General features: G+C 37.1%; 1 protein-coding gene across 1 annotated transcript in view; it reads right to left on the bottom strand.

Moving 5' to 3' along the window:
* MARCHF10 (membrane associated ring-CH-type finger 10) overlaps positions 1-27,298 on the bottom strand; it is a 236,968-nt gene that overhangs the window by 42,680 nt on the left and 166,990 nt on the right. The window contains exons 6-7 of the mRNA XM_044675133.1: positions 12,753-12,919; positions 10,485-10,594 (exon numbers count right to left, since the gene is read on the bottom strand). Of these exons, the coding sequence (XP_044531068.1) occupies positions 10,485-10,594; positions 12,753-12,919 (277 nt within the window). The remainder of the gene's footprint in view (positions 1-10,484; positions 10,595-12,752; positions 12,920-27,298) is intronic.

Genomic DNA, 27,298 nt, shown 5'->3' on the forward strand with positions numbered 1-27,298 from the left:
CTAATAGAATTGTGGATCAATCCAATCATTCTGGAAAGTAATTTAAAATCATATCTTTTTAAAAATCACTAAACTATGCTACCCTTTGAGAATGATTAAAAAAGAAAAAAGAGTGTCAATGAAACATTTTTAAATGGGCAAAAGAAGGAAGTTTTTAAGTTCATACACAGACAAACAAGGGAGTTGGTACTGTTCCATTAAATTCATTATATATTTGAAAAAACTCAAGTTGTACCTAATAGAAATCCACAGTCAAATACAATTGTCATATTCTTTGTATATACAAATGTTCATATTTCTTAATTTTTATCAAATTCATTGAAAAATAAAATAATTCTTCTCAAAGGGTTTCACATAAGAGAACTTTAAATTACATTCAAGCCTAATTTTACAGAAACTTAAATCATAAGACAACCTTAAAACCAAGTTTTAAGATACATGTTTGGCTAGGTTATGGATTGATAAACAATGGTGCCACACATTTGTAGCTCTGAAATTCTCAGTACTGGCATTTTGCATGTAATCAGAATGGAATGCCAAAAATGGGAGATGGAGATTTTTATTGTTTTTTTTCCCCATGTTAGTGATTTGGAGTTGAATTAAGGATATATGATCAAATTCTATTTAATGATTTATATATTAATTATTCATTAGATTATTTTATGTTAATATTATATCTATGACTTCTAAACATTGTAATTGTGAGAAGTATTATAAAACCGTGTAGTTAACACTTGGGAATGATGCCATCTAGCACATATGTAACATTAAAGTGTCGAATCCTATTTTATCTGAGTGGTCAAAATGTTTCTACATTTGTCTGGGGGACATGTTGCTTTGATGGCTATTGATATTTAGTATCAACATTAATATATTATATATTATATCTAATATTATATCTTGTGTATAATATAGTATGTAATAAAAATATTTAAAATTTATATAATCTGTGATGGCTAGGGATAGGATATTAAACCTATAGGCCAGTGAAGGTGAACCTATGGCACGGGTGCCAAAGATGGCATACAAAGGACTCTCTGTGGGCATGTCTCCACTCTCTCCCACCCTCCCAGAGTTCATTACTTGAAAGGCAGAGGGACTCGGGTGGAACTTCTCCTCTCTCCCTCTACACTGTGCATGATGGCATTTTTTCACATCCTCTGCCCCTCTGCCCAGCAGCCCAATGAGCTTTCTCCCTCCTCTGTGTGAGGTAAGGGAGGGGTGCACCTGCCACTCAGGGGAAGGGGGTGGAACTCCTGCAACATCTAGTCTTTGAGAGTTGCCCAGAATCAATCATATAAGCTGTATATATTAGAACTTGAACTTAGGTATTTCAGCCTTTGAGGTCAGTTCTCTTTTCATTACACTGCCCTGTTATATCTTTGCTTAACAAGAATTAATTTGGATTTGGAAAAAGCACAAGAACTTTAGGGGGAAAAAGGTGCAATTATAATTAAAAGTAGTATGCAATTACCTTTACAGTTAACATATTGGGACATGATCTTATCTATAAAAATATCTTAATATATTTGAGTCCTGTCTCTCCCTCCCTCCTTACCATATGGTAAGACAGTACATCTATAAACAATCTTTATTAAATAGCTCATTTGATACCATAAGTAGGCAGTGCTTCTTTAAGAACATCTGGCCGTGGATTATAAGAACTGGGAAATTTTAGAATGTTATTGAAAGGTTATCAAGCTAAACTACACTACTTAAATAATGAATTAGCAGATTTTACCTAGGAAACCTGAACCCTAACACTCACCATGTATTGTGTAGGGTACAACTGTAAACAAATCCCAATATGTCAACAGTAAAGATAATTGCATGCTGCTTTAATTGTGAGCATTGGAACCTACTGCATGAGGGACTGCACTTACTAATTATCTTCCTTTGATCCTGGTAAGTGTCTGTGTTAACAAATCATCAATTCCCCACACAAGGGAAAAATGTTAGCAAGTGATAGGTTGTACCTCCCTGAGTTCAAGTGGATAGTGTTATGAATAGAAGGTTTCCCACCTGCCCGACCACAAGCCTGGAGATTATACCCCTTGAATAAGGTGAAATTATGAAGCATAAATCAGTTGTTTCCAAAAGACCTCAGGCTCAGAGTTAAGGAAATCTTGCCTCTATATACCTAAGGAAGGTCAGAGTTTCAACAATGTCCCCTTTTCCCTCTTCTTAGAATAAAATCCTCTGACCAGTGAAAGATGGTACCTTGACCCATTGGCACTACTCCTATGCATCTCTGAATTCCCCATGATATAGGTACAGGGGTGGAATAACTTTCTTCTAAACATTCGAGGTGTGGTCCTGGCCAACTCCACTGTAACTTGCCTAATGAGATGAGCCCATCAATTAATGTGGGGAATATGTCTTTCTGCACTACAAGCCACACCTTTCTTTGTGTTTGTGGAAGCTGTGATTGGCCCCTGTGAAGAAGGGAAGGGATAAGAAGTCACTATAAATGCGCTGAACTTCTTTGGCTGGAGGGAGTCTTCTGCAAGTAGTCTTCTGAAGATAGTCTTTGGGAAATCGTCTTTGGTAGTCACCTTTGACTGGTGAACTGCTTCTTGGAGGTAACTTGGGACTTGGACTGCCTCTTGGGTGAGTAGCTGGACTTCCTTTCCTGGTGTCTGGAGAGAGATTAGTTTCAAAGAGGCATTCCCTTCTTATAGGAGGCCTTGTGGGTGAAACTCTGGGATCTCTGGTCAAGGGTTAACAAGCCCTGCTGTGCTGAGCAGAGCACCAGAGCAATATTTAGTGAGATAGGGTAGGTAGACATCTTCTCTACCCTCTTTTTGTATTTCTCTACTTTCACTCTTTCCAACTCTTTGTAAATAAAAGCTATTAAAATCATTTTGACTTGAGCTATAATATTTTATAAATGGAAACCACAATATTAATTTAGAATTCTCACATATTTAGCCAACCCCCTTAATTAAATCCCTTATAGCAGAATATGTGGAAGCCCAATCCATGTTTGAAAGCAGAATTGTTAACAGTTAGTAAGACTTGGTGAATGAATTCGTAGATTTAATACCCTTTTCTCTGTTAGCAATAGAAAAAAATGACCCACTTTAGAGCACAAATTGTTAAAGAAATCAGAAAGACAATGCAAGCCCAACAATATTTTTATTGACCACATCTCCCTGAACCTCCAGGAACAGAATGACAAAAGGGAAATTTAATAAGATAGCTAAAAATTGTACTGAAAATGGACTTACATGGCTGGATGTTTTATTTATAGTCCTCACAAATAAAACATTTACTATCCAAAGAAAAACTGGATTTTTTCCACCTAATATTTTAACTGGCAATTATCTCTCTGACTTACAAGTGGCTGATGACATTGTCTTGAATTATTGTTAAGGCACAAATGAGATGACAAAGTCTTCCATATTTTAGGTACAAGCTACTTTATCCAGAGAACCAACAGAACTCAGCTATCCCATCCACTCTGGTGATTGGGTCCAGGTAAAAGTGTTAGCATAAGATTTCCCTGATGCCCTTTAGAAAGGTTCTATGACATATTCTCTTCACCAGCAAAGCTTCAGTGTCAAGGCCTTCCTGTGAGAATTGGCACCTCATGCTGCTGTCCAATCCCATTTTTAAGAAGTCCTAGCATCACTTCTGCCTGGGACTTTTTAACCTTTGAATGTATAAGTTTAGTGGTGGGTGGATAACCTGCTAGTGAAAACAAATTGAGCAGTAATGGGAACTTTTGGCACAGGTGCCAAAGATGGCATGCAGAGTGCTCTCTGTGGGCATGTGGCCAACTCCCCCAGCTCTACACACAGAGTTTGTTACTAGAAAGGCAAAGGGACTGAGGCACAGCTACTCCCCTCCTCTTCTCCACTGCACCTGACAATATTTTTTCACATCCCCCGCCCCTTTGCCCAGCAGCCCAATGGAAGAGCACAAGGGGTAAAGTGTCTGGTCACTCCTTGCTCTCTACACTTGCTGAGGACATTCCTCACTTTACCCACCCAGCAGCCCAATGGGGGTACTTTCTTCCTCTCCTGTGTGGGGTAAGCATTTCACTTGGAGGGAGATAAAGGGGCATGGCACACTGTCTCTGGTGGGAGGTGGGCATGGCACTTGGTCTGGGAGGTGGGGTGAGGGTGGGGCCTGGCACTCCATCTCTAAAAGGTTTGCCATCACTGCTATCGAGCAAGAAGGATGTCCAAGGCTATGTTCTAGCTACAAGAGTAACTTTTGTTATTCTTGTAAACTTCACTCATCAAATTGTCAAAGACCTATATTTGACCAAATGATGAGTCTATGGGCATAGTCATAGATAGGACAGTCCTATTTATTTCATACTTGTGAACATCACACAGATAAGGCACATTGTATCTTTGTTGACAAGAGAGATCTGTGCTCTAATAGGAAAGATTTTTTTTCCAGGTTACTTTATTATTTTTTCAATTTCAAGTAATGACAAATTTCCACATGAGTTTTCTTAAGTTATCTGATCTAAATTTTCTCTCTCCCTTCTTTTCTCCCTTCTCCCAGAGCTGGCAAGCAATTCAAACTGGGTTATACACATATTATAGAAATATATATATCTATATTATTTTTGTAAATGAATAATCTTATAAAACCAAAACCCTCAAACATAAACTCAGATAAACAAGTGAAAAATCATATGCTTTCATGTGCATTCCTTCTCCAATAGCTCTTTCTCTGGAGGTGGATAGCATTCTTTTTCATAAGTCCCTCAGAATTGTTCTGGATCCTAATAGGACAGTATTGTTGTAAATATATCCTCAATTCCCCTGGCTACCTAAGTCATGGTATTAGTTGAATACAAATACAGGTGATAGGTTGTATGATTATTATGAACAAGGACAAAGTCTGTCTGGTTGTGAGGGAAATGGGGTAGGCGTTAGTAAGTCTGGAGGATGAGCTCTGGGAAGCATTGCCATGTCTCTTATCGGTGTCATTGTCCTATTCTTGGACATTACTACTACTTTTGAGCCCTCCATGGAATAGCCTCATCTTTATTCTCTCAATTCTTTGTGAGGTCCTTGACCCCTCTAAGGATCACTTGTCTTCAATTAAGGATGCTAGCTGTTTCAAACTGATAGATTATAAAGAAGGATTTAATATCTGAGATAATTTTTCTTGTGTTCAAAAAATAGAAGATGTGGAATCAGGACACAAGGCTTGCATGCGTGTGTGTGTGTGTGTGTGTGTGTGTGTGCGTGTGTGTGTCTGTGTATGTGTGTGTCTGTGTCTGTGTGTGTGCACGCGCACATGCAGGCAAGCTTTTAGAGAAAGGATTCTTAACCTTCTCTGTGTTATCCCTTTGGCAGTCTAGTGAAGCCCAATACTACTGTGGTTTGTTGACCACACTCATAATTGAAGGAAATGTTAAATTTCCATTAGAGGTTAGTGGAAAAAAAAATATATATTTCCTTCCAAGTTCACAGACTACCTGAAATATATCCAGACTCATTACTCTGAAGAGACTAAAGAGCCTGTGGGCACACTAGGTCTATGTTGCCTTGGGAAAGAAGGATGTTCCTAGGCAGAATAGTGGAAAGTACCTGCTCAGCTCGTGGTCCTTGCTCCTAGAATCTTCTAGCCACAACTCAGGCCCTGGGTTCTGCTACTCATACCTTCAATTAAGCTCCTAACTTTGTATTTTCCTCTGCCAAAATTATATTTGTTGAATCATTTTCAGTCATGTCTGATTTTTCATGACCTCTTTCAGGTTGGTTTGTCATTTCCTTTTCCAGCTCATTTTACAGGTGAGAAACTGAGGCAAACAGGGTTAAGTGACTTCACAGCCAGTAAGTATTTGAGGCCAGATTTGTCATTTGCTCCTCCAGCTCATTTTATAGATGCAGAAACTAAGGCAAAGAAGATTAAGTGACTTGCCCAGGGTCACAGAGCTAATAAGTAGTTGAATTTGAACTCAGGAAAATGAGTCTATCCACTGTGCTACCTAGCTGCCCCAGCATTATATTACCCGCATTAATTTTTCAACTGTACCACCCCAAATTTTTTTTGGTCTTCTCAACCCTGTTTTAAGACAATAAATCGGCCATCTTTCCTCCACTTGGTTGGAGAATATAACTGTGAGACTTTTTTCAGACCCTCCTGCAGGGGGACATCAGTGGCTCCACTTCCCCTGCCCAACCTAGCTGGCAGTGTCATTCCCTCTAAGGCCACCTCCCATCTACTATGTAGTTATTGTGTATGCCATGATTTTTACATTGTCACCCTCATTCAAATGTAAATTTCTTGAATGTAGGGACTGTTTTTTAATATTCCTTTTTAGGCTAGGAACTGAGTCTGGCATACAGTAAGACTGTACTAAATGCTTACTGATCAATGGATTGCATGGCATAGTCCAATTCTCCTACACAATCCCTTGGTATGCAAACATAAAAATGCCTTCATTATGCCAGGAATATGCAGAGTACCAAATTAATCTGTCAGCATTTGGGATGGAGGGAGAGAGAAAGGGAGGGCACTAGCTGGAGGATAACAAGAGACTTCTTGTACCAGGTAATCTTGACTCATATCCTGAAGGAAGTGAGAGACTCTACAAGGAGAGCATGCATCACAGGCATGGGGGAGGGCCAGTGCAAAGGCATGGAGATGAGAGATAGGATAGTGTGCATGAGGAATAGAGAGGACAGTGTGGTTGGAGCATAGAGTACAGGAAGGGCAGCAATGTATGATGAAGCTGGAAAGATAGGTTGGGGTCAAACTGTAAAAGGCTTTATATGACAGAGGAGCTTAATATTTTATCACAGAGGTGATAGGGAGCCACTGGAGTTTATTAAGGAGGGACATGACATGGTCAGGTCTGCACTTAAGGTAAATTACTTTGGCAGCCTTGTGGAGAATCATCAATAGTGGGGAAAGACTCGAGGCAGGAGACCAATTGGGAGGTCACAGCCAATAGATCCGGGTGAGATATGATGAGGACTTGAGCTGAGCTGATGGGTAGGTGAAGAGAGGGGTGGCATGTAAGAGACATGAAGGGAGAAACTGCAAAACTTGGAAGCTAATTGTAAACTACAAAACTATTTGCAATGACAATTTTATCAGTCTTGTTTCAAAGCCTGCTTGTTGGCCATCTCTGGTTCAGGAAAGGTGTAGACAAACATTTACTAAATGCCTATTATGTACTAGACAAATGGGATAAGTGCTTTTACAGGCATTATCCCATTTGATCCTTACAGAAAACTTGACAGGTAGATGCTATTATTATTATTATTATCATCCTAATTTTACAGTTGAGAAAACTGAGGCATACAAGCTCAGTGACTTGCCCAAGGACACACAACTAGTGTGTAAAATATGAACTCAGGCTGTCCAGTCTCCAGGCCCAACAGTCTATCCATTGCGTCATCTGGTGGCTTCATTTTAAATCTAAAAATATTGAATAATCTCCATTTCCTTACTACTACCTAATTGTTATATTTGTTTTCATAAGCCTTTTGTTGGGTAGTGGATGGGGCAATGGGACTTTGATATTTCTGCTGATAGATGTGTATTCCCTCTTCACCCCATGATATGGGATTAGCATCATAGGATGTAGAGTTATGATTTCCTCCATGTTGGGAATGCCAATTGTGAATCCTTCCCTGTGAACTCTAGGAAACATCATCACTAGGACAGATGAACAAACTCAGATTGTAATAGATTCAGGAGCTCTTGCTGTCTTTTCTAGCCTGCTTATTCACCCCAAGACCAATAACTAGAAGGCGGTTGCATGGACTGTGACAAACATACAGCATGTTTTGAATGGGGGATCTCCACACTATTCTCTTCCTATGCGTGCTTCATACCACTCATCCCATAAATCTGACACATGGGCTCTCTACAGTGTTATGGGAGCCTTCTTCTGCACCTCTTAACACTGAATAAAGAGCAGTGTCACCTCAGGGGCTGTCGCAGCCATCCCTTACTCTCCATCCCTGACTAGCTCACTTCCTTTTGTGGTCAGACATCTCTCTGATGTCACTTCTCACTTCATGAGTTCTTCATTAGTAATATGCTGTCGCCCACTTGGGTTCTTCATTAGAAATATGCTACAGCCTGCTTGGGTTTCTTGGGCTTCTCCATGGCTTTTGGGGTAACATATAACTTTAATTCTTCAGATACTACTATTCCACAACTCAGGGCAATACAACATCATGAGAACATGGATGTTAGAAGTTTTATTTCAAGAGAGGCTTGGGGGATTTAAAGCTCTACTGTGTAGTCTCTCAAGCACAATTATTTTCCTTTCCTTCTTTGCTCAATTCCAGGCCCAGTTCCACTGTCTATTTGCAGTCTGTGCCAGAGTTACATACTGAGGGGCCAGCTCTAGGGGTTGCTCATCCAATTGCATGCCATAGTTGGGACAATAGACATCCCGTTGGTTTTTCCAATACAGTCGAACCTTGGTACTCAACAGTTTTGGAACTCATCAATTTTGGTATTTGACACATTTTGGAAAATATTGTTGTAGTATTCAATGTTTGCTTGGCACTTGATGCACTTGCTGGAACTTGTTGGGGTCATGATCTTGGGCTCACACCAGGCAAAACAAAAGATCATGTGTTAATTCAGTAGCATAAAAAAGAGCTCATCAATGAGGAGCTGCAGGAAGGGGAGGGGCAACAGTTAGTGGCGATGGAGTTTTCTTCAGGTGAGGAAGAGGCAAAAGAGGATGTCTCCACTTCATTAATCACGGAAATGTGTGCAAAATGGGTGGAAGTGCAAAACTTTGTTGAAAAATCTCACTTAGATAAAACAGCAGAATTGTATTGAATTTAATAAGCAGAATTGTAAATTTGTTAAATGACCAGACCATTTCCCACTTTAGAGGAAAAAACAAAAACAAGCATCATTGGATAGGTTTCTTGTGAAGTTTATACCTGATGAATCTCAAATAGGGTCCAGTGGTGATAAGGGACAGTAAAAAGAAAGAGAAAGAACTCCAGAAGGACAGTTGCCCTCAGATATTATGGAAGGAGACTCTTCTTCCAGACAATAACAGTTCTCCCCACCATCCCCCGCTTAGGCCATGAACTCCTCTCAATATAGCTAAAGTTAAATTAAAATTATTTTATTTAATCTAATTATTGTTTTTCTTTATGTCTAGGTGTTATTAATGTTTATTTGGTAAAATACAACTCCATTACTGCATATAATGCCTTTTAAAATCTGAGTTTTCTGGGTATCTGGAACAGATTAATTCAATTTACATTTTTCTTATGGGAAAAATTCATTTGGTACTTAACTTTTTTGGTACTTAACCTGCCCTCTGGAATGACTTAATAACAAGTTCCAAGGTGCCACTGTACAGTGAATCTGGCTAAATTTTGTTTGAGTAATTACAGACTTTGTTTAGGAGGCAATGGAGTAGTCCAGGGTTTAATGCAATCAACACAATGTCATCTGCAAATAGACCTTATTAACCAGCAAGTCATTTAACATTTTCAAACCTCAGTCTCCCCATTTAGAAAATAGGTTTGATAATAATGCCTAAATAATTACTTCGTAGAGTTGTGAGGGTCTAATGATAAAATACGTTGTATACTCTAATATATAAACTTGAATCGTAACTATTTGGAAGGCTGGTGATAACATTTACAGCTCTGGAGATTAAAAAAAGTGTTTAATTCCCGGAGTTACACAGGGTTTACTGATGATTGCTTTTGTTAAAAACAAACAAACAAACAAAAAAACAGTTTTCTTTCAAAATCAGTGATATAAAATTTGAAATGCCTGCTATGCAACGCAGGATTCCACTGAACATTGAAATTATATTTTTTGTTACTCATAATTATTTTGTGAGGGAGGTCAATGCTAAATGATGACAGTGATGATTGTTTACATTCATTGAGTTGCTGTATGCCTCATGAGTCTACTGGGTCATTATATGCTGGGAGTAAGCCATTCACATAATGAAGATGAGTTAACCTTCAGAATTGCCATGAAAGTTCCTTAGAACTGATAATTCAGTTATTGCCCAAAGGGTTAATTTATTTCCAAAATGAGAACCGTCTACTTTCAGGACCTGATCTCTTCTTTTGTTTCTATTACAACTAGCTCAGTGCCTGACACATATCACTGGTGAGTTATTTTTCAGTTGTGTCTGACTCTTCATGACTTCATTTGAGGTTTACTGGGCAAAGATACTAGAGTGGTTTGTCATTTCCTTCTTCAGCTCATTTTACAGATAAGGAAACTCTGGCAAACAGAGTTAAGAGAGTTAAATGACCTGCCTAGGGTCATGCAGCTAGTAAGTGTCTGAAGCCAAAGATGCAAGATGAGTTAGAATTCTCAGCCTCTTATCATGGACAAGTCTTTTAAGTTTCTTGAAATTTGGGGAAGTCAGCAAAATAAATGTTTGCCTAGAAGTTTAGGTGGTTTCAGTGTATGGTGACAGGTCATTAAACATAACAATATCACAAGCCCATAGGGTCACAATAGAATTACAGAGGTGACCAGTAAGCCCATCTTACCCGAGATTGTTGATGCTTTCTGTAGTAGTCATTCACGTTAAAATCATCCAGGTCAACTATCAGGCCCTGCTTACACATTTCACAGGTCTTCACTGCCCCTAGATCAGCGCCTGAAATTAAAGAATTATCCTTTACCACTGACTGTGGATATGCTTATGCATGCATTTAATTGGGGGGGAATGATATTTAAGAAAACATGTACATTATTAATTGACTGCTACAGTAAAACTTCACTTTAAAGCTGATTTTTGTACAAGATTCAGTTCTTATTGTGGAATTTTTCTTGTTCAGAATTCAATCATTTAGAGGATGTTGTTTAGCAAAGAAGATATTTTTATTTTATTGACTCTCTTTTCACTCCTGAAAAATTCAATTCAATAAATATTTACTTCAAAAGTTGTGTTGAAATTTAGGTTTTAATTAATGAATAATTATATTTACAAAATTCATTTTAAATTTTACCCACTTAAGGGTCATCTATTCTTGATCCCTAAACTCTTCTGTATTTCTAGCTCACAAGGAAGCATCAAAGAAGAGGGATTTTTATCATCTTATCACTACTTCCTGAGGTAATACTTAGCTTTTTAGCCCTACTTCAATCAGGAAAAAGATTAATTTGTCAGCCTGCCTCATGGGCTTAGGAACTCTGTCCATGCCCTAGCAGGAATATGAACCCATATTCCAGCACATGTCCAAGCCTTTTTACATTAGGATCAATGCTCTGGTCTGGAAGCTTTGTTGACTTTTTTTTTAAACTCTTAACTTCTGTGTATTGGCTTATAGGCCGAAGAGTGGTAAGGGTGGGCAATGGGGGTCAAGTGACTTGCCCAGGGTCACACAGCTGGGAAGTGTCTGAGGCCGGATTTGAACTTAGGACCTCCCATCTCTAGGCCTGACTCTCAATCCACTGAGCTACCTAGCTGCCCCCTTTGTTGACTTTTTTTTTTTTTTTTTTTTTTTTTTTTTTAATTTTTAAACCCTTAACTTCTGTGTATTGACTTATAGGTGGAAGAGTGGTAAGGGTGGGCAATGGGGGTCAAGTGACTTGCCCAGGGTCACACAGCTGGGAAGTGTCTGAGGCCAGATTTGAACCCAGGACCTCCCGTCTTTAGGCCTGGCTCTCAATCCACTGAGCTACCCAGCTGCCCCTCCTTTGTTGACTTTTTAACCAACTCTCTTGCTTCCTTTCCACACTTTGAGCCTCTGGCTCTAGGATTCTGATTCCTGTTTGCTCTCCTGGCCCTAGTTGACCTTTGGTACTTGTCCCCCTTACCTGGCTAGAACAATCATTTTTGTTCAATCTGTATCTGGACTCCCGTTTTGACCCATCCTAGCCACCCCATCCCATTATCATCTATAACCTGCTTTGACACACTATTAATGTAACCTATGTATGTTTTCATGTGGTTATATTGTATATCTATATAAAATGAATGTCTATATCTCTAAAAATATAAATTTAAGGGGCCACTTTAACAACCAACTATTCTATTTGTGTGAGTTATCTTTCTTGTATTGATTTATTACTTACATGAAATTTGGAGACCCTGTTTAGTTGTTTTTAAGTCATGTCAGATTTTGTGACCCCATTTGGGGTTTTCTTGGCAAAGATATTAGAGTGGCTTGCCATTTTCTTCTATCATTTTACAGATGAGGAAACTGAGACAAATAGGGTTAAGTTACTTGCCCAGGGTTACAAAGCTAAGTTAAGTATCTGAGGCCAGATTTGAATTCAGGAAGAAAAGTCTTCCTGACTCCAGGCTAGGAGCCCAATCCATTTGCTAATAATAGTTAAAATAAAATGTAAAAGTTATGAAAGAAACTTAGAAATGGAAGAGACTTTCAGAGAGGGCAATCTTTCCCTTCTTCCATGCAATCCTTTGCCACACTCAGCACATAATGAAGAAGCCTCTAGAGACTGGGAATCCTGCCTCTACTTGTGGCAGTTCATTCCATTTTTGGAGTTTCTGTTTATCTAACACTAATCAGTAAAGATAGACTCTAGCAGTATCACTTGATTCCAAGATTTTTAAGAAATCCTACTTTTCTCAATTATTGGTTAAACATGTATGGATTTGGAATGTTCTCCTGACTATTTTTTTTGTCAGTATTCTCAATAAAGAAAAACAAGACGCTACCATTATTTCCCTGAATGCCGACATGGTGAGTCACAGTAAGCTGTTAATGGGACTGTTTATCGGGGCGTGCTCTTTCTGTATTCATCATATGTTGTTGCCGGGCATTGCCTACTCTTCCTCTCCCACTTACCTGATGTAATCTTCACTTTCAGCCACTTTTTCAGACATTCCTGGTGAACAAACTGCAGGCTTCCCACGCAGCCACAGGGCTCCAATAGCGGGTTGGTTGGGGAACCCCCAGCTATTTGACAGATGCGGCACAAGTCTCCCTCTTCCTCAGAATCCTCCTCCAGAAGACTAAATGGAAAACAAGCCCCATGTGACCAGGCAGCTACACTCCCCCAATTGCCAGTTTCCACAAAGACTAATTCATGGGGTCCGAATGATCAAAAAGAGAGAACAGATTTCCTGCTCCCCTTTATCTCATGTCAACCAGTTTCTACTCTTTCCCATCAAAGGCTTAGATTCTGATGTTCTTAGTACTGTTGTTACCTTAAGCTCTTGGAGTTACATGGAAACATGATAAAGAATTCTCAAACAGATATGGTTCTAGATAGATGGATATAAGGCTTAACTGTTCTGATGTCTGCTTGGTATGCAGATGAGGAACATATGGTGAGATCTCTTTGCTTCCCATTATTTGAAAATAAAACAGGAAAACTAGACCTTATGTCATGTGGTGAGGGTATAAGATTGGCTACTCCCTACAGAAATCACACAGGGGCTGTGGTTCTACAGAGAAGGAAACAAGATTGAGGAAAGCAAAGAAATGGAAACTATACCTCCAAAGAAACAAAACTCATGGGATCTGAAAGTAGAATGTCAATTTATTGCTACAGAATTCATACTGGCAATGGATATCGATATAATAGAATATATAAGTAGTTGAATCTACCAAAAAAATCAGATCACAGAATAATTAAATAACTATCTCTTTTGGGGGAAAACTACATGGATTCTAAAATGGATTCTGCCTGAATTATCTTTGAGGGAATAAATATACATGTGGAAAAAACATGAATGGAACTTAATGCATTTAGAATTTCAAAAAAGTTCTGATTTTTATTTCCTATAGATGAGGAATTCTTAATCTTTTTTGTGTAATGGATCCCTTTGGCAATTTGGTGAAGCTTATTAGAATCCTTTTCAGATGGCTGTTTTTAAAAATGTAAAATAAAATACATAGGATTAACAAGGAAACCAGTTTTATTGGAAGTTATCAAAGTACATATAAAAAGAGTTCCCATATCCCAAGTTAAAAATTCCTGTAAGTAATAGTTAAGTTTGATCATGGGCCTCCAGGGCCATGGGCCAATCCCTTTGGGCTGATTGGAAGATCTCACTGAACCACGCAATTGGTAGTAGCCACAGACAGGGATAGATGAACAAAGGGTTACGCTAATTGGGATTGCTGTTGGAAGCTTTTGTATAGCTCTGTGTGTGAACAGAAAAGTGGCAAATGTTTCACTGCAAACAAATGTAAGATAATATATCAAGGGAAAATAACTATAAGATGATGAACTGTTACAAGTTACAACCTGGAATCATGGAGTTCTTCAGCAATATTCTGTCAAGACACTGATATTATATGTTATTGTAAACCCAGAAGGCTGCCCCTATATTGTCCTCTCCATTTCCCCTGCCCACCAAAAAATTACTCTAGACATCATCTGGAAGGATAGTGTAAACAAAATTATTATCCCCTCCTTATATAAATTCACCCCTCACTGAAGTATCTAGTATCTCATCATGGCAAGCAAGGTAACTTTAGGCTCTCAGAAATGACCCTACTGGTTTTGGTTTTAAAAGATTACTCTATTACAAAAATGAATAATTATAGAAATAGGATTTGAGTATATATGTGTAATCCAGTGAAATTGCTTGTTAATTCTGGGAGGGGGGAGGGAAACAACAAGAATCATGGAATCATGAAAAAAATTTTTTAAAAAGAAATAACCCTACTATGTTGGAAAGGCTTTGAATATGGATTCTGTAACAGACTGCATGCTTGATGTCTGAGGATGTTATCTGAGAAATCAGTCAGAATCCTAGTCACCAGGTGATGTTGGGGGGGTGTGTGTGTGCAGAGATAAAGAATCTTATCAACTCTCTATTCAAGGATTAAGGAACAGGAATCTACTTTGGGGGAAGAGTACTCACATATATAGGCAAGCAAAGGTGATGGGGAAACCCTTGATTTATTGAACTAGGGCACCTCTCATGGAGCTGGATATGTGGTTTGGCCCTTTGCTGGGATGACAAAAACTCTTAACTGGTCCTCAGGGACTGGTGAGTTTCACTGAAAATGACAAGCCATTGTGTGAATCTTGTAAAGGAACCTCCTCCCTCTCTAGTCTGTAAGACTTGTAGAAACAGAGCTTTCCTTATCTTCTGGAACTTTGTTTTAGTCATTTCTCTCTCCTTGGACTTTCAGCAAGGAAGGAGAAGGGATTTCTCTTCTCTCTATCCCTTCACCCCAAGTTGCAATGGTGGAATCTCAGGACGACCATGTAGATTTACTTTTGGTAGGTCTGACACAGGACTTGGGTCTCTGGCTGTATTCTTGCTTTCTTATGAAGCGCCATTTCCAAGAAGTACCTATAGTTGAAGGACTAAAGAAAGTCATATCTTGACTGGCTGGGAAATCTGGACCATATGAGTTACTTGGTTTGTACATATCTGAGATGAATACAAAATAAATGTCAAGTTGTTCCACAAAGGGGCTTTGGGGGAGGAGAGGAATATGATGAGTGTAATGTTGTTTTTTTTTTTTGAGATATGTTCTATATTTCATGTTAATGTATTTGTTAATGCTCTCCTGTGAGCAGTAATGTTCTTCTCTGAGAAGCATATTGTTATGGAAATTGTCTTTTGCTGGGCACCCAATTCAGGAAGTTAGGAACTCTCAAACTCAACAGGTAGTGACCAAGGTTGGGAATATACATTTCTCAGGCTGACTAGTTTCTCCCCTATGCTCAGAGAGGAAAAGAAAAAGGCAGAAAAAGGCAGCCAGAGACTTGAGGCCTGCCAAGGCAGGCATCTGTGCCCCTGCTGCAGACCACATTTGCTACTGAGGGAAAAAGAGAAAAGAAATCTCACCTCTTCCTTGCTAGTTGTCCAAAGAAAAGAAAGTACTGGAAAAGAGACACAAAAGAGAACAGAGGAGCCATTTCTACAAGTCTTCTCATAGATGGGGGGGAAGAGGAAGGTTAATGTTTCTCTACAAGTCTCTCCCCCTAACAACTGTCAGTTTTTTTCAACCAAATCCATCAGTTAGGAAGGAGCAATGAGGGGTTTTTGTGTAGTCTCTTTGAGATAAATATATCTTGGTTAGGCACCAGAGCACATGTCTAGCTCCATGTTGGGGGACTGATAACTCAAGCCCAGCAAATCAGAGATTTTTCTGATTATATCTAAAATTATATACTCTTGATATATGAATTCATAAAACTATGGTAGGTCTGGAACAATGTGTGAGCTTTTGGCTATTGTCTCTGAAGAAATAAAATGGAGCTAGAAAAAGTCAACAGAAAAGAAATTAAAGGGATGAGTGGAGAAAGTTGTAAAAATCTAAGATTAAGACTTTTCCCCGAAAAATGAAAAAGAGCCATAAAATCATTAAAGACATGGTTAAGAGGATGATAAACTGGCTTAATTAATAAATTCTAGTTGAAGAAGAATCATTCCTTGAAGTTAGAGAAATAAGTTTGGTATAGGCATAGCATCGGATTGTAGAAGGGATAAAATCATTACCCTAAGGGAAAAAAATAAATATATATACACATTCACACACACTACATATACAGGTAACCCATCCACATTGTGAGGGCTAGGGATGAGTGTTCCCACAAATGTAAAGCTTAAAAATTTTGGGCTCTTCTTTTGTACTAGAGAAGTCTGATTTTTTTCATTTTTCTTTTAAGGAGTGTTTACAGTAACTTATTATAAAATTTGGATTAAGTATGCATTTCTGAGCTTCTAAGCTTTTTCTGTTGTCTATGGCTTCTGCAAAACTCTTCAAAAATTCGCATTTAATTTCTTATTCTCACCCGTGATATATGGAAAATGCAATGGGGAAAGTCATGATGTACAAAGGATAACTGTATATACAATAGATTGAGAAGGAAGGTGAGAGGGAACAAACATTTACATAGCACCTATTATGTGACAGGCAACTGTGCTAATTTTTTTTAAACAAATCATATCTCATTAGATTTTCACAATAACCCTGAATTGTAGGTGCTATCATTTTGTTGTTGCTATCATTGTTTTGTTAAATAGTTTCAGTTAGTCTGACCCTGTGACTCCATTTGTTTTTTTTTTTGTTTGTTTGTTTGTTTTGTTTTTTTCTTTTGGCAAAGATCCTGGAGTGGTTTACTATTTCTTTCTTCAGTTCATTTGACAGATGAGGAAACTGAGGCAATAGGATTAAGTGACTTGCCCAGGTTCACATAACTAGTAAATGTCTGAGGCCAGATTTGAACTCAGGAAGATGAATATTCCTGATTTCAGGCCCAGTACTCCATCCACTACACCACCGAGGAAGTTGAGGCAAACAGAGTTAAGTGGACTTGCCCCGGGTTTCATAGCTAGTGTCTGTGACCAGTTTTGAATTCAGGTCTCTTGACTTCAGGCCTGGTTCTCCAAACATTACACTAGCTGCTCTGAAAATGTTAACACCTTCAAAAAGTCCAAAAAAAAAATTGGAGAGAGCAGATCCAAAACCTAGATGTTATAAGGCCATCTCTCATTTTTTCTTAAATCTCTGCCCTTCATCTTTTTCCTCAAATTGAACTCCACTTTGCCACAGAGAAAAACAGTTACCCAAAACACCTGAAAGAGTAACAGCATCTCAAATTGCACACAACATTTTCCCCTAGTGTTTTCCTATCCCTCTCTGCCAAGTGAAGAAAGATATCTCCAAGACCATCACTGACTTTCCAGGTTCTCAGACTCTGGTTTCCTTGTAATGATATTTCTGTGCATATTTGTATTCATTCTGAATGACATTCTTTAGGTTCTGCTTATTTCATTGTGCATCAGTTTATACAGACCTTCTCTTGTTTTCCCTCTGAATTCTTTATCTCAGTTATTTTTTAGAGCAGAATATTATCATTACCTTTATATATCACAATTTATTTGGCCATTTTTCAATCAATGGACATCAACTTTGCTTCCAATTGTTTGCTACCACAAAATGTACTATTATGACTATATATTGCCTTATTTTTCTGTCTTTAATATCCTTGGGGGATGTACCCAGTAGTGAGATCTCTGAGTCAAAGGCTATGACTAATTTAGTCACTTTTCTTACATAAGTTCAATATTATTTTCAGAAGTTAGACTAATTCATAGCTCTACCAACAATGTATTGTTGCATGTATCTTGCCACAGTCCTGCCATCACTATTATCACTTTTTGATCATTGCCAATTTGCAGGTTGTTTTTTGCAGTGATGTTTGCATTTGCATTACTCTAATTCTTAGTGACTTGGAGCATGTAACATGATTTTCCTTTGGAGGCTGTTCATTCCTAACTTTGGAAATTGAATCAATGAGCCCTTCTGCAATATGTCCCTTTAGGCTTTTCTATAATATGCTTTTATGTATCCCTGCTAAATTGAATACTGAGCTAGAGGAGGCCATGAAGCTCTCACTGTATATTCATATATGTAAGCCTACTTCAGATTATATGTCAGTAGACATTCAAGAATATAACCATAAGCCCAACCCCATTTCTTAATCTTGAAACTTGAAACATTAAGCTATGATCCTGGGCAGGGGAGATTTGTTCTATTTTCTAATTTGTTCTACTATTTTGGGGGTAATTTGCCAAGATCTCATTCAAAAACATTTTTAAAAGAGGAGAAAACTTCTAAACAGTACTGAGATCCTTAACTCAACAGTTGTTTTATGCTCAAAGTTATATTAATATTAGCCACAAGTCTGATTGGAATCTGAGTCATCTCTATGAAAAATTCCTTTCTCTTCCTTTTTTTCCATACTTCATTAAATTTTCCATTCCTTCAGTTTTTTGATCTGACTTATCAGGAAGAAAATAGTTTTGGATACTAATTTACCCTAAGACTTCCCTGATAGTAATTGTCATCTCTCCAATAAGCATATACATATTTTAAAAGAAAACATTTGTTATAAACAAGGAATGAATCCTTCCTCATGGAATATCAGATAGTATAGTAGCCGAGGAGGTATTTTTGAACATGGAGTACTTTTAGTATCTTAAGAGTGGATATTCTTTCATGCAATTTAGTTTTAAATGGGAAAACAATGCTATTAACCATAATGGTTCCTGTTCCATGCTTAGTTATCAAAACAAGGGAGATCCCTGATGAATAAGGAGAAAGCAAACATGTAGTACATATCTGTCAGCTATTTATATCCAGACAAAATAAAATTCATTTGTAGACAGGGAAACCTAGTGTGATGGCTGACCAGAGCCAGAAGAGTAAGAAGAGGCCACCCAAAATATTTGCATTCAAATTTGCTTATCATTCAGCTTTTGTAGGTGTCAGTCTAGGAATTGGAGAAAAGGGGAAGTGCACTGTATTTTTTTTTTTTTATTAATTAAAAGGTGTGGTTATTCAGGAAGTTTTATTTTGAACCTTTTCCTGTTTCAGTGACTGCAAATTTTTCAGAGCCTTAGCCACTGAAAGATATCTCAACTAAAAGCATTTCTTTTTGTAGGCATATGCTACCAAAATTTCTGAGTTAAAATGATTTACCATATAACCTATGGTAAAGATGTGTTAAATTATGCCAATTAACCATTTCATTAATTTAGTTGCTCACAATTTTGCTAATATATGGTCAAAGAATTCAGTGTTTTAAAACATTTTATTATTTATTTTTAACATTTTTTTTCTTTTTACATTTTGAGTTCCAAGTTCTCTCCTTTCCCACCTTTCTCCCACCCAATGAGAAGGCAAGCAACATCATGCCAATTATACATGTGAAATCATGCAAAATAATTTCCATATTAGCCATATTTCATAAAAAGCAAGAAAAATAAAGTGAGAAAACATACTTTAATTTGTACTTAGAGCTCATCAATTCTCTCTCTCTGGGGTTTGGAGAGCATTTTGTCATCAGGAGTCCTTTGGAATTGTCTTAGATCATTGGATTGATCAGAGTAGCTAAGTCTTTCACAGTTGATCAACATTACAACATTGGTGTTACTGTACATATTAATCTGGTTCTTCTCAGTTCACTTTGCATTTAGGTCTTACCACATTTTTCTAAAATCACCCTCCCTGGGATGTGGCAAAATTGGGACACTAATATACTGCTGGTGGAGTTGTGAATTGGTCCAAACATTTTGGAGGGGAGTTTGGAATTATGCACAAAGAGTTTTAAAAGAATGCCTACCCTTTGATCCAGCCATACCACTATTGGGTTTGTATCCCACAAGGCGACAATTGGGAAAAATACTTGCATAAAAATACTTATAGCCACACTCTTTGTGGTGGCAAAAAATTGCAAAAGGAAAATGAGGGGATGAATGGGGACAAATCCTGGCATCTGATGGTGATGGAATACCATTGTGCTGAAAGGAATAAGATCTGGAAAGACCTCCAGGAATTGATACAAAGCAAAAGGAGCAGAACCAGGGAAATGTTGTACACAGATACACTGGCACGATTGAATGTATCTTAGACTTTTCTACTAGCAACAATGCAATAACCCAGGACAACCCAGAGGAACTTATGAGGGAGAACGCTATCTACGTCCAGAGAAAGAACTGTGGGAATAGAAATGCAGAAGAAAAACATATGATTGATTATGTGGTTCAATGGGGATGTGATTAGGGTTTTGATGTTAAAAGATCACTCTATTGCAAATATGAATAACATGGAAATAGGTCTTGAACAATGATACATGTATAACCCAGTGGAATTGCTTATCAGCTCCAAGAGAGGGGAGGGAAAAGGGGTGGGAAAAATCATGAATCATGGAATCATGGAAAAATATTCCAAATAAAATTTAAAAAATAAAATAAAATAAAATCACCCTCCCTTGTCATTTCCCAAAGTACAATAGTACTCCATCACACTTATATGCCACAACTTGTTCAGCCATTCCCCAGTTGGGCATCTCTCTTCAATTTCTAATTCTTTGTCACCACAAAAAGAACTGCTATAAATATTTGTGTACAAGTAGGTACTTTCCCTTTTTCTTTGATCTCTTTGGGATACAGACCTAGTGGTGGTATTGCTGGGTCAAAGGGTATGCATAGTTTTATAGCTTTTTGAGCCTACTTCCAAATTGTTCTCCAGAATGGTTGGACCAGTTTACTACTACACCAGTAAAGTAGTTCATTAGGGTACCTATTTTCTTTCTCATCACCTCCAGCATTTGTCATTTCTGATAGATGCAAACTATTTTAATTTGTCTTTCTCTAATTAATAGTGATCTAAAGCATTTTCCATATGACTATAGATAACTTTGGTTTCTTCTAAAAATTGTTTGTTTATAATAAGTCCTACAACCATTTATTAATTGGAGAATGGCTCTTATTTTTACAAATTTGACTTAGTTTTACTCAGTATATATTCAGAAGATGAGGCCTTTATCAGAGAAACTTGATATAAAAAATTTTTGATATTGCTTCATTGCTCATGGCACTTTTTAGCAAAATGTAGTTTCCCCGATTACATATGTATACATTTATATCCCTTTTAATTAGGTTTATTTTTGCTTTTTCTGTCAGAGATTATGATTGCTATATTAGCCTTTTTTATTTCAGGTGAAGTATATTAGATTCTGCTCTAGTCCTTTATTTTAACTCTACGTAATTTCTTTTTCAAGTGTGTCTACTGTAAACAATGTATTGTTGAATTCTGGCTTCTAATTTTTTCTACTATCCACTTCTGTTTTATTGATGAGCTCATCTCATTAACATTCACAGTTGTGTTTACTGTCTATTTCCCTCCATTCCATTTTTTTCAATTTCTTCTTCTTTCTCTTTTTTAACCTGCCCCTCCTCAAAAGTCTATTTGCTTCTAACCTTTGCTTCTCTTAATTTACCTTCCATTTTATTATCTAGCCCTAAATTTCTCTCATTTTTTCCCTCTCCTATTTCCCTACTGGATAAGTTACATTTCTACATACATTTGAGTCTTCCCCTTTTAAACTGGTTCTGAGAAGAGAAAGGTTCAAAAGTTGCCTACTATTAAGCCAATTCTGGTTTTTTAAGGTACTATTTTCTTTTTTTGTGTGTGTGTTTCTTTTACCAAGTTATTAATCTCTTTTCATAATTTTCTTGCATTATTTTTATTTATTTTCTCAATTGTTCCTGTAACCCTCTTAACTCTTCTAGGAATTTTTGTTGGGGTTGGATCCAATTAGCATTTTAGTTTGCAGTTTTGTTCATAGCTCTTTTCACACCATTGTCTTCTTCTGAGTTTATGTATTGGTATTCCCTGCCACTATAGTAGCCTTTTGTGGTCAAATTCTTTTTGTGGTTCTTTCCTCATTTATCTAGCTTCGACTATGAACTCAATGATAAAATTGGGTTCTGCTCACCTTGGGGTGGGCAGGCATTGTCCCAAATTTCAGAGTTTGTTGTGCTGCTGTTTTCAGAGTGAGTTTTGGGGGTCTTCAAGTTTTTGGGGCTTCCAAAGTGATGGGATCCTGGGAGAGGTCACTGTTTTCCTGGTCTGCACTCTGGTCCTTACATAAGAAGGGCCCTTGGTTGCCAGTAGTCACAAGAGATAGAGCACTCTTTGTCTTGGAACTGCATGCAAATAGGGCTCCTGTTTGTTTGTAATTCACCCACAGTACTTCTCTCCACCCCCGAGCTGCATCCCAGAATTGTGTATGGGCAATAGACTTGCCAATCAGTGCCAGATGTAGTCAACACTAGCAAAGGGTCCCTTGCTAATTTTTTCCTAACCAATGGTCCAACCCCTCTGGGCTGAGAGTTCCTGAAGCTGCTGCTACTACAATAGCTATTGCTACAGTCAAATATGTTGGCTCCAGGTAGGCTTCCACCCCAGTGTCATAAAGTTCTCTTGCTGGCATCCTAAGTTTTCTTAGGCCAGAAAAATATCTCACTTTGACCTTTTGTTGGCTCTGCTACTCCAAAATGTTATTTGAGGTGTTACTTTAAAGTTGTTTAAAGGAAATGTTGAGCGATTTCAGCTGGGTTGTACCTAATCTACCGTCTTGATTCTGTACTACCATTCACATTTTCAAAGGAGAGTTCCAGATTGAGAAGGCATGATCAATTCAAAGTTAAAAGAAATTATAAGAAAAATGCATATTGTGACTTCTAGAAGATAGCTAAGTGAAAAATTAAATATAAGCCCAATTTTGTCATATTACCTCAAAAAATGAGAAACACCAAATGAATGTTTTAAAATGTTTAAAAGAAGGTTGAAAGAAAATAAATCCCCCACAAAAAAAGAGACTGAAGAAATGAGTAAATAATAAAAACCATCTAAAATACAATGAAGAAATGCTATTGAAAGTAAGAGGGTGGGGGCAGCTGGGTAGCTCAGTGGAGTGAGAATCAGGCCTAGAGACAGGAGGTCCTAGGTTCAAACCCGGCCACAGCCACTTCCCAGCTGTGTGACCTTGGGCAAGTCACTTGACCCCCATTGCCCACCCTTACCAATCTTCCACCTATGAGACAATACACCGAAGTACAAGGGTTTAAAAAAAAAAAGAAAGTAAGAGGGTGGCAGCATTAAACTCCAGAAGGGACTAATTCTATGATAACTAGAACTAGAATTATGGAGAAAGGGAATGGAATAGCCATAAGAACCTTAAGTAGCTAGAAAGCCTTAAAAAAGAAGTAAAAGAAAAGATATTGAATAAAACAGTTCTTAATATAGCACAGAAACTGGAAAATAATAGAACACAGTGGATACCTTGAAATAAACAATGAAGAAGCTAGGGTCCAAAATTAAGTAATAGAAAAAAAATTTAAAGAAAAATCAAAAGCTAGCAAAATTGGAAGTATAAGATATCCAAAAAAATGTTTGTAAAAGAACAAGCTAAAGAAGAGAGTTTAAAGACAAAATTTAAGAGTCATTGACTTCCCAGAAAACCAAAACCAAAACAAAACTGTAGACTATATTTGAATAAATTGCAAAACTGTCCAAAAGGGTGAATTAAGATTAAAAAGAATCCACAGGATATTTTAGAAGATGAACTCAGACTTTAACACTTAGAAATGTATCTTTTAAGCACCAGAACTTCCAGGTCAAATTAAAAATATTATAAGTAGCTAGGAAAAGACAAAATAGGCAACAAGGAGCTCTTATAAGAGTTATCTAGCACTACTCATCATTGATAAAGATTAAAGGAAAGATTGGAGTATTTATGTTAAATAGCAAAGGAAAATAGCTTGTACCTAAAAATATCTGGACAATTTTGAAAGTAATGTGTAAAATGTATTATATACATAAAAAGCAAGCACTGTAAAAATGATGATTCATAGTTTCATGTAGATTCTTCTTTTTGTGTTTAGCTGTGTGTAAGGAAATGCTCTTTTTTGGCATTGATATTGAGTAAAAATTTTTTTAAAAATCAAATATCAGTACATCAGTCTGTTTAACTAGAATGTAGTGTCAAGAATATGAAAGGAAGTGATATAAAAAGGGTTTTAAACGCCAGAAAGAGGAGGTCTGCATTTGATCCTAGAAAAAATAGGAAGCTATTGTGACAGAGTCAGACCTATGCTGTAAGAATATGGCTTTGGCTCTATCATAATAGAACTTTGGTGATCACTGAGCAGGTCTTTAAAGGAGCATATTTATTTTTCTGAATTTATGGTACCTTTAAAAATGTGCTGATACACTATGGTAAAAACTCATAAAGAAATGTAGAAAAGGTGAAATACTGCATATACCATTTTTAGAAAATAATTCAGGAAAAACTGCAATTAAAAAGTAACTATGGGGGCAGCTGGGTAGCTCAGTGGATTGAGAGCCAGGCCTAGAGACGGGAGGTCCTAGGTTCAAATCCGGCCTCAGACACTTCCCAGCTGTGTGACCCTGGGCAAGTCACTTGACCCCCATTGCCTACCCTTACCACTCTTCCACCTATAAGTCAATACACAGAAATTAAGGGTTTAAAATAAAAAAATAAAAAAAAAAGTAACTATGAATAAAGGACAAAGACAAATGGAGATGAAATGATGTTATCCTAAATATCCCAAATAATGTGAGCAAGACATGTGTGAGAACATGTATGTATCTGTGTAAATAAATCATGAGCAAAGAAGAGGCAAATTTATCTGAATGTGCAAATAATACTTAGTGAATCTTAAAGAATCAAATAATAGAAACAATAAATATGAAAGAAAAGAATGAGATAATGAAACAACATCTCAAAGTTTGTGGGCTGCAGCTAAAGAAGTCTGTTTAAAAAAAAAAACACTTTATCTTCCATCTTAGAAGTGATCATTTCCAAGGCAGAAGAGTGATAAGGGCTAGGCAATAAGGGGTTTACATGACTTAAGTAGGAGGTGTCTGAAGCCATATTTGAACCCAGAATCTCCCATCTCTAGACATGGCTCACTGAGCTACCTGGCTGCCCCTACAGTGGTCTTTTTAAAGACCCAAACCGTCTGTCTTAGAATCAATACTATATATTAGTTCCAAGGCAGAAGAGCAATAAAGGCTAGGCAATGGGAATTAAGTGACTTACCCAGGGTCACACAGCCAAGAAATATCTGAGGCTAGATTTGAACCCAGGACTTCCCATCCTTGGATTTGGCTCTCAATCCATTGAGCTACCTACCTGCCCCACTAACATAGTGTTTAGGGGAAAAATCCACTCTTTGAATATTTATTTATATTAATTGGATAAATGAGCTCATCACCACTTTACATTTTTTGAAAAACCAACAAATTGAACACCTCCACATGACTAAAAGAGAAGAAATTTTGAAAATCAAAGAGATAAAGTTGAAAAGGACAATTATGAGACTAGTACACAAAACAGATTTTTTTAAAAAGATCCCCCAAATCAACAAGCCATTAGCTAATTAAATTTTTAGAGAGGAAAACCTAACCTATCAAAAAGAAAAAATAATTTGCACGTGGAGAAGAAATGAAAGAATATGAAACTACTTTTCCCAATTGTAAGCCAAGAAATTGGAAACTTAAGTGAAGTGGATGAATATTCATAGAAAAATCTTAAATGATTAGATTAATAGAACAGGAAATAGAAAATCTAAAGGATTTCTCAGAAAGAGAAATAAAGCAAGTCATGACTTCTCCCAAAGGGAGAGAAAAAAAAGCCCTTTGGTTCAGATGGATTTATAGCTTTATTCCATCAAACATTTGAAGAATTATTCTTTACTACTTAATATATTCTCAAAAATAATAAGAGAAACCTTGTCTAAATTTTTACTATGATACAAATATAATCCCACTATTCAGACCAAAAAAAAGGAAAAGGAAAGGAAAAAATAGTCAAGTTCAGTAATTAATATTGATGAAAAATATTAAATAAGATATTAACAAAAAAGAATATAACAATACATTTTAAAAAAACCTTATCTTCTGTCTTAGAACCAGTACACAGTATTGGTTCTAAGACAGAAGAGTAAAGGCTAGGCAATGGGGATTAAGTGACTTGTCCAAGGTCACACAGTTAGGAAGTGTCTGAGGCCTGATTTGAACCCAGGACCTCCCATCTCTGGGCCTGGCTCTCAATCCACTGAGCCACCTAGCTGCCCCCTAACAGTACATTTTTAAAAATTTCACTAGGACCAAGTTGGATTTATGCCAGTAATGTAACAGTACATTTTTAAAAATTTCACTAGGACCAAGTTGGATTTATGCCAGTAATGTAAGGATAGTTCAATTTTAGGGAAACTAAACATAATAAAATATATTAATGAAAACAATTAAAAATGAGACTACAATATTAGATAAAGGAAAAAGCCTTTGAAATAGCACTCAGTGTTCCTGAAAGTATTGTTTAAAAGTATAGGAATAAAAAGATCTTTCCTTTATAGGATAGAAGAGTGTGTGTGTGTGTGTGTGTGTGTGTGTGTGTGTGTGTGTGTGTGTGNTAGGATAGAAGTGTGTGTGTGTGTGTGTGTGTGTGTGTGTGTGTGTGTGTGTGTGTGTTTGTATACGTGTGTGTGCATGTGTGTATAAACAAGTAGTAACATTATTTGTAATGGAGAAACAATGGAAGATTAAGGAAGAAGAAAGGATACCCACTGCCTCCAATATTATTTGATATGGCATTGTACCTTTTAAAAAACAAGAAAAATAAAGGAATAATCATGAAGAAAAGACTAAATTATCTAAATTCTTAATGAATCTTAAAGAATCAAATCAATTAATAACAAAAGAATACTTAATGAACTTTAAAGAATTAAAAACATTTATTAACCATAGTATGTTGGGGATTGTGCTAGGTTCTGAGAATACAAAGAGAAAGATGAAATAGTGCTTGCCCTTGAAGAAGAAGCATTCATAGGAGGTTAGGAGGAGGAGAACATGTACATATTTAAATGTGTAAAAAAATAAAGTAATTAAATAAATACAAGGGGATCAGACAACTGAATATAGAAAGTTATTTTGGTGATAGGGAAGACCAAAATACAAATTCAGAAGAATACGACAAACTCAATACTGCTGTATCTAGAGCTTCCATAAAAAAAAATAAGGAATTGCTCACAAGCCCCCAA

Source organism: Gracilinanus agilis, chromosome 4 (genome assembly GCF_016433145.1).
Source record: "Gracilinanus agilis isolate LMUSP501 chromosome 4, AgileGrace, whole genome shotgun sequence".
In the NCBI taxonomy this organism is placed as follows: Eukaryota; Metazoa; Chordata; class Mammalia; order Didelphimorphia; family Didelphidae; genus Gracilinanus; species Gracilinanus agilis.